The sequence below is a fragment of the Rhinolophus sinicus genome, linkage group LG15, assembly GCF_036562045.2.
Source record: "Rhinolophus sinicus isolate RSC01 linkage group LG15, ASM3656204v1, whole genome shotgun sequence".
Classification (NCBI taxonomy): Eukaryota; Metazoa; Chordata; class Mammalia; order Chiroptera; family Rhinolophidae; genus Rhinolophus; species Rhinolophus sinicus.
Window position 1 is genome coordinate 36,025,848 of NC_133764.1, and position 8,178 is coordinate 36,034,025.

At 48.8% G+C, this 8,178-nt stretch overlaps 1 protein-coding gene across 3 annotated transcripts; it reads left to right on the plus strand.

The window, feature by feature from the left end:
- The first annotated feature begins 1,828 nt into the window (after positions 1-1,828).
- On the plus strand, positions 1,829-8,178 carry MRPL58 (mitochondrial ribosomal protein L58). Of its 3 annotated transcripts, none has more exons than XM_019745603.2 (6): positions 1,829-1,976; positions 4,715-4,751; positions 6,603-6,662; positions 7,229-7,311; positions 7,404-7,573; positions 7,848-8,178. In XM_019745603.2, the coding sequence occupies exons 1-6, from the start codon at positions 1,878-1,880 to the stop codon at positions 7,930-7,932; spliced, it is 534 nt and encodes a 177-aa protein (XP_019601162.1). In that variant the 5' UTR covers positions 1,829-1,877; the 3' UTR covers positions 7,933-8,178. The 3 variants fall into 3 exon arrangements, with proteins under 3 accessions (XP_019601162.1, XP_019601161.1, XP_019601160.1); XM_019745601.2 differs by having other exon boundaries at positions 1,832-2,063; XM_019745602.2 differs by lacking the exon at positions 4,715-4,751 and having other exon boundaries at positions 1,829-2,094.

Sequence of the window (8,178 nt, forward strand, 5' to 3'; positions counted from 1 at the left end):
TGCTGACTTTATTATTCATAATCCCAGAGCCCTTGACTGGGTGATTCCCTGGCTTTACTCTCCTGAGCAGCTTATTCCAGTCACCATAGAGACGCCTCTGTTCCCTCTGAGGTCTTGGGACTAAGTCAGGGAGGGACCCAGGAGACTCCCCTTCCAACCTAGAGCCCAAAAGGCACAATGTCAATTGCCATTCCCTTTCTAGTTTGGGTTTACAAAGCCAGTGCCTGGGAAGTGGTTTATTCCTTCCCACAGACTTTGCCTGTATCCATTAGGCTAAGATGGTAAAGACCTGATTTGGTGACAATCTCGTTTCAAACAGCCAACATCCCCAGGGGCATATCTTTCTAGCTAATTATGTTTTTCCTAAAAATAGAAATCTTCATTAAGAAACAACCACTAATCTTACAAATAATCACTTTCTTTGAGCTGTGTTTCCATTTACCACACTGTCTCTCAACGAAGTAACTTAGCCAACATTTAGCTGTTTCCAAACACTGCTTGTCTACTTTTGAGTTTCTCAGAGTTAGAACTTATCGGTTTTGGAGTTCATGGCTTAACAGCCCTGTAAAAGGGCTCTGCTTAACCTGTCTTTGGCTGTCTGAATCTCTACATACCTCCTCAGCCTCCTTTATCTCCTAAGAGAAACTGCCGTCATGCTCCACGAAACTGCTTTTCCCCCCACAAAGGGGCTGGGGGTGGTCCACTTTTAAAAACATTTCTTTCTCCACTTGCCTGCCTCTCCTTTCAGCTGGTATTTGTCCTGTAGGCTTGCACACACGTGCTCAGAAAGTATTTACTCATAGGCTGTCTTGTGAATGGGCCTGAAGTTACTAAAATTCAGCTCTAGTGGAACTCAACTTTCAAACATACATTCCCAAAGAATTCGTCTTATCAATATGTGCATTAAAAAAGCGGGTTGTATGGAAAGTAAACTCACAGGGTGATGTGACCATAAACTCCTAACGGGGCAGGTCATGGTGAGAAGTCACATGCCAGGCCTGCAACTTCTTTGGCTGAAGGTTTTAAGCCATCCCGAACCATTGTTCTTGGGCATCCAGGTTAACTCACCTTTGAAATACCAGAAGTGATACCCCTCCAAGAGGGTGTTAACCCTCAAGTGAGCGCATAACCTTAACTATCCTGTAATCCAATCCCCACCTTGCTTTCTCCAATCTGCCTTATGTCCCCTTAATTGGAAATGCATAACGGAAGCCTCAAAACTGTTATTCGGGGGAGCCTGGTAGATCTTGCTCCCGAGCATATGTCGTCAGTTTGGCTCAAATAAACTTAAAAAATTCTCTACGTGTTTCAACCTTGACAAATATTTATTACCTATGATGTGCCAGGTTCTGGGTGCTGGGGATCCAGTAGTGAGCCAATGCACTCCTGGAGCTTATAACATTCTGGCTGGAAGACAAGAAATAAACTACAACAATAACACTGAATGATGTGAAAGGGGAAAAAGAAAAGAGCAGGGTACACGGGATGGAGATGAAATAGGCCAGGCAGGGTAGGCCTCATTGATGATGGTGTGAGACTTGCGGGGAAAGTGGTGCAGCAGGGCACAGACCCTGCATAGAACAGTGGTGTTTCTGGGGGACAATCCGAGGGTCCTTTTACCAGGAAGCCCCCCTAAAAGCTCACTGTCTGGCCAACGTCTTCCCCACCGCTGCAGCGGACCTCAGAGGACCAACCAGACCTCCCCAGAGGCGGTGGATGGAGAGCCTCTAATAGGCTCCGCCGAAGAGCCACGCCGGAAGTGCGGCTCGCCGCCTCCCGCGGCGGACGCTACACGCATGGAACAAAAGTCCAGAGGGAAACGCGAGCTCGCGGACCGCGGAAGTAAGCGACACCGGAAGCGGCTCCAAGACGCAATCATGGCGGTGGCCCGGTGCCTGCGCTGGGGCCTGAGCCGAGCTAGACCCTGGCTGCTGCCGCCGCTCACGCATTGCCCCCGCCGGGATTTGCACAAGCAGGTAGACGGCACCGAGTTCCAGAGCATTTACAGCCTGGACAAACTCTACCCGGAGTCGCGGGGTTTGGATACTGCCTGGAAGGTCCCGGTGAGCCGGAAGGGGCGTTTCTTTGTCTTTGGTGGGTGACGTCAGAAAGCCGGGGCCCTATTGGCCAGGCGCACCGCTAATCGAAGGGGCCACCGCGGGACGGAGCTGGTTGCCCGAGCAACCGGGGACTGGGGCTACAGGGAGGGTCTTGGAGCCCGGGCTGGCTTGAGGTGTGCAGCTGGATGTCATGTGCTTCCTACAAGACCACCAGCTTTGCTTTTTTGCATTAGTTCCCCGGCCCTTAGGCACAGATTCTTGTCCCAACGGAAAATGTGGGTATTCTGGCCCCGCAGAGTGGACAATAAAGGCAGTAGGATGCCAAGTTGTTTGCTCCTTTCTGGAATGTTTTAGAAAGTTACGCTGTCCTTAGCCTCTCGTAACCCCAGCACGACTGGGAAACAGGGCTTCTCGTTCGTTTTGTCAGGATGCATTTAATGACAGCCCGCTCGGTGCAGGCTCTGTATCAGGCCCCTGAGCAGGAGCGGTAGGACCCCGCCAATTCTGGTGAGTTTCTACCTACAGGACTGGAAGAAACGGTGCATTGCTTTGTTCACTCATTCAGCAAACTTCTATTGAAAACATGCTTTGTGCACTGTTGCTAGGCGTGGGGATAGAGTAGTGAACAAAACACCAAAATCCTAATGCTTGTGGAGGTTGTCTCCTAATGGAAGGAGAAAGGCAGTAAGAAATTAGTACAGGGTATGTGAGATAGTGATAAGTACTTTGGAGACAATAAAGCCCAGAGGAAGAAGGAGTGCTAAGGTAGGGACTAGGGTTGCAGTTTTAAGTAGGATGGCCTGGAAAGGCCTCTGAGAAGGTGACATTTGAGTAAGGACCTGGAAGAAGCAAGGCAGAGAGCCACGAGACTGGTGGAGAGATGAGCATCCCTGCAGAGGGAACAGGAGGTGCAACCACCTCAAAGCAATCACATGCTGGACTTGTTCAGGGAACAGAAAGCAGGCCAGTTGGCTGCCCAGGGGAGTCAGAGGAGATGAAGTTAAAGAGGAGAGCGGTGGGGGCAGGCCTGTTTATGGGGCTTACTGGCCTTTAGCTTTACTCTGAAGGTGATGGGGACTTAGTCGAGGGTTTGAGGGAGACGAGTAGAGTGACCCACCTTGGTTTTATAGGGATCACATATAGAGCCTTATAAAGAATAGACTGTAGAATGGCAAGAACAGGAAAACCAGGTAGGAGATTGCACTGATACAGGCAAGAGATGAGAAGTAGGGCGAAAGCAACAGGAATAACGAGAATGGGTCGGGCTCTGGATTCTGAACCTATACTCTGAAGGGAAAGCCTCTAGGATCTGCTAATGGATTTTCTATGACAAGTGAGAATAAGTGAGGAATTGAAGTCTGGGGCCTTGAGCAGCGGAAGGATTGAGTTGCCATTAATTGAGATTAGAATGTGGCGATAATATTCATTTGTTTTTTCATTCAGCAAAAAGTTTATTGTGTTCTTACTGTGTCAGACACTGTTTCAAGCATTGCAGATACAGCTTCTGTTCTAGTGGAAGGAGCAGACAGTAAACAAATAGAGAAAACATATCAGGTAGTGAGAAGTAATGAATAGATCAGGGTGCTGTCATAGATTTGCTGGGGAGCTACCTGAGATTGTAAGGGAAGTCCTCTGTGAGGAGGTTTGAGGTTTGAGGCATCCATTGGGCATCTGAGAAGAGACACCGAATAGCAGTTGGCTCTGTGGGTCTGGAATTGAAGAAAGAGGTTTGAGTTTGAGCCAGAAAGTTGGGAGTCACCAACATAGATGATATTTTCATCAACACAGATGGATGAAATGTTCTGGGGAAAGAGTGAGATGGAGAAGAGATAGGATTTCAGGGACATGTCAGTGATTAAAGGTTGCAAGGAGCAAGCAAAAGAGATTGAGAATGTCCTAGGCAGATAAGAGGAAAAAACGAGGATAGCTCAGAAGGAAGGGGAAGAACGTACGTCAGGGAGGGCGTGGTCCATGGTCTTCAGTGCTGCAGAGAGGAGGAGTAAGGTGAGGATTCCACCCCTATGTAATTCTAAGATGAAAAGGAGTGAAAGTGGGGGGGAGGGCAGGTGAAGATGCTTTGAGCTTGGTTGGGCAGAAGAGCCTCAGAGGGGTAGTGTTTGCCCTGGGCCTGTGGACGTGAGGGTCTAAGGCTGAAGGCCATTGCTAGAGGAACAGCATGGGAGAGACATGCAGGTGAGAGGTCTGGAGTGAGTAGTTCAGTTTGACACAAACCCTCAAGGCAGATGTGCTAGTCACTGTTCAAGGCAGACAGCCTCCCAGGTGAGCGGAAGGAACAAGGTGGCCCACCAGGTTGGCAGAGAGTGTTCCTTTTGGAGTCTCCCTGATGCATGTGTATTCTGGTGCTTTCCATCCCTCCCAGGAGCCAGACCTCTGATGGTGCCCAACAGTAGCTAAGGTGGGGGCAGGGAAGGCTGGAGAGGTCAGTTCCAGTTTCCTGGAAGAGTGTTTCTGAGATGGTACCTCTGGAGTCTGGGGAAGCTTTTTCTGTCATGTGATACGAGTTTGCTGGGGACCTGAATATAGTTGTTATTACATTTGCGTCATGGCTTTACATCATTTCTTTGGTTGGACTGAACCAGTTAGAGTCCCCCAGCGGGGACTGTTTATGTGACACTGCGTGCATTACATTACAGGATGATGCAAAGCAAGCCAACAGTGACATTCCTCTAGGTAAGTAATTTTGTTTTATAAAAAAAAAAATCATCCATTTCCTCGCCCCTCACACCTTCCTTCCAGATCTCTCCAGCCAAAGGAAAGTAAAGACACTGTCTTTGGGTGAGCAAAAGTGGAGTCCTTTCAGCATTGTTTTAACACGTTGCGTACGGCGGGGTTTAAATCCCTCGTGAAGATTCTCGTGATCCGTACGCAGCGTGTTAAGAGCAAAAACATGATGCTGTAGCCGCGCTGTAGTGCGGTGGTGTGCAGCAGGAATGGGGAGCGCTTGATGTTCTTGAGACACGGAGTAATCTTTATAGTAGTGAATTAATCGTCATGTGCAGAAGAATATGTATAGTAAGCTACCGTTTGTGCATTACATATACATCTAAAAGATACCTATTTCTACATGTGTACATAGATATGAAAGGATGTACAAGAAATTGGACATGAGGACGGCCTTGGGGAGTGGAGAGGAAAGGACGAACTTGAGGGGACCACTCCCTGTAAGCTGTTTGCGTAACTTTAGAATCGTGTACCCATCAAGCATAAGGCAGGGCCTGACAGGCATGGCCTGGAAAGAAACAATCCATCCTTTTTCAGATTCAGAGAGTTTGTGACTCCACACACCAGGGAAGGAAGAGAACCAAAGGGGCCGGCTCCCCATGGCCCTTGCTCAGGGTGACACTGAAACAAAGAGGCGAGGTGATGGCAGCACGAGGGAGAGGGCACCCTGTGGCCGATTTGATAGCCTTCCGCTGAGCCTTGAGGTGCGCAAGTGCCTGAAGGAGGCAGCAAGCCTGTCTCCCAGAACGGGAGGCTAAGAAACTCTCAAGACAGCCTCCGGGGCAGACAGGGAGGCGATGGGAGATGGCAGTGTCGCAGCTCCTCACCTGCCTCCTGTGCTCTGGGAGGATCACAGGTGTCCCTGCCAGGACAGACTCGGCTGCAGCAAGCCAGGCCTAGGTGGCCCGTGTGGACACAGGCCAGGTCGCCGACACCATGCTGGAACTGGCTCCTTACTGGACCACGTGCATCCGCTACCTGGTCAGCAAAATGAGTTCATTTGCCCAAAGGAGGAAAGCCTCTCAGAAGCAGTCTCGAGATGCGTCACCACTGCCCAGGGAGGCCTGCTCTCCGCCACCGCGGTGCCAGAGTTCTTTGCCACCCAACCCTCTTGTAGCTCACCTCCTAGTCGTCTGACTTTTCCCACTTCCCTCCTTTCTTCACACACTAGGGAGCTGCTTTTCATGAATGCTAAAAATAGAGGGAAGGACCCTCATTTAGAGATTCCAAACACCAAACAGACCCAGAGAAGCAACGGGACTCGGCCAAGATCACATAGTCATTGGCTGTGCCAGTGTTAGAAGCAAGGCCTCCCAGCTCCAAATCGAGTGCTCATTTATCCGGCGCATGTTTTTAAACTGACCAAGCGCTAGGCTCTGGGGGTCTACTTGGCGCTCATAGTCTATTGGGATCCTCATCCAGCACGTTTTGAAATATAACATTAAACTAAGTTTGTCCCTTCGGTTGAGCTTTTGAAAGAATCCTTGCTTTAAAACAAATGAACAGCAAAAAGCTAGGGCAGCTGAATCTGGTGGAATGTACGAGACTAGAAGCAGAAAACCGGGTCATAATTTTACATCCTCTACTGTCTGTGTGACCTTGGCAAAGTCACTTCCTCTTGGTTTTAGTTTTGACATCTGTAAATAATGTCTTACTCTACTGATCTGAATGTTAGTTTATATGTGTCAAAGTCAGTGAAAGAGAGAGATGTGGAATAGGGATAGTTATGTTGATAGTAAATTAAGTTTGCACATTTTGTCATGAGATAATCCATTTTTTGGTGTATGTTCTGTTTTACAGATCGCTTGACAATATCTTATTCTCGGAGTAGTGGTCCTGGAGGCCAGAACGTTAACAAAGGTACAGGGCATCTTGTTTTCTTTTACTTTAAAACTTAGTTGGAAGATGGACTTGAGGACCCTGTATTTACATTCATGTCAAATAAAGGGATTTATTTTATTTATTCATTTATTTTTAGCAGAAGCTTAAATACTGCCACTTTATAATAATCCTCTTTATTCTTTTGAATGTGGTCCGAGTCTCAGTCTTTCAGCTGTGGGCTGCTAGGACTAGGATTGGCTGTGAGGCTAAACAAAGGGAAATCACAGTGTGAGTTGGCGGGCAGCTCCAAGAACAGGTTTCCTTCATTCTTGTGGAACCCATCCCCCTACTCTTTCCAGACCCAATAAACTATAAGAGGAGCACTGGGCATTTCGTTCCTGGGAGTTTATTTTTGTCCAAAATGCTCACTATCTTTGCAGGCCCATTCTACGGCCACCTCTGTATCCCCAAGTTGACACAGGATAGAAACGTACTTGGTTGGGTGTGTGTCACCTCCCTTTGTCTCAGGATGGTCACCAGCCACCCTGGTGCTGAGCCTGCCTAGAGTCTCGGTGACCCATACTCCCTTGTCCCTTTCTCTACAGTGAATTCCAAGGCTGAAGTCAGGTTCCATTTGGCAACTGCCGACTGGATCGCAGAGCCTGTGCGGCAGAAGATGGCCATCACGGTAACCACCGGCCCCTCTCTTTTGCTGTAACCCCGCAGTTGCTTTTAAACCTTTCCTCTGTAGAACTTTGGTTTTGCCTTTATTCCCTGCAGCATAAAAATAAGATCAACAAGTCAGGAGAGTTGATACTTACCTCTGAATGCAGCCGCTATCAGTTCCGAAATCTGGCAAATTGCCTACAGAAAATTCGAGATATGATCGCAGAGGCCAGCCAGACAGCCAAGGAGCCATCCAAAGAAGATGCTGTACTAAAGAGAATCAGGTACCAGAAAACGCCCCAAGCTTCTACCAGCTGAGTCACGTGAAGGAGGGATGGCACAGGGAAGACAGAGGGCAAGGCCAAGTTCACGAACTCCCAGCAGACACGTGGAAAAGCTGGGGGAGTGGGAGAACACTCGGACCTGGAGTGGAGGCTCGTGCGCTGGCACCTGCTGCTCGGGCTGCTGTGCTTCCTGCTGAGCTGCCAGCTCCTGTCACCACTTTGAAAATCACTGATTGGGCATCTGGGCCTAACCGAGATCTCTTTTTGTTTTCAGGATAGAAAACATGAATCGGGAAAGGCTGAGACAAAAGAGAATCAATTCTGCCATAAAGACAAGCAGAAGGGTAGATATGGACTGAATCATCCTCCAGAGCTGGCAGAGACACCCCCCTTGGGCGTCCAGGCAGCTGCGGCCGTTAGGCCGTCAGGAGACTGATCTGTTGTTTGTGGTTGTTAAGGCTTGTCTCTAACATTGGAGCCTCCAGAGAACCTTCGTTCACAGGAGGGTTGCAGGCACCGGTTGCAGAGGTCTTTATGGGCAATTCTAGGTGGTCAGACCTTAATTATCCACTTAATGTTTTCGCTGTAATAAAATCCTAAATGCA

Bases quoted from the DNA above. Each gene is read 5' to 3' on its own strand.
- MRPL58 (XM_019745601.2), top strand. From the start codon at position 1,878: ATGGCGGTGGCCCGGTGCCTGCGCTGGGGCCTGAGCCGAGCTAGACCC. The intron at 6,663-7,228 runs GTACAGGGCATC...CTTTCTCTACAG, and splicing joins AGGCCAGAACGTTAACAAAG to TGAATTCCAAGGCTGAAGTC. The intron at 7,312-7,403 runs GTAACCACCGGC...TATTCCCTGCAG, and splicing joins GGCAGAAGATGGCCATCACG to CATAAAAATAAGATCAACAA.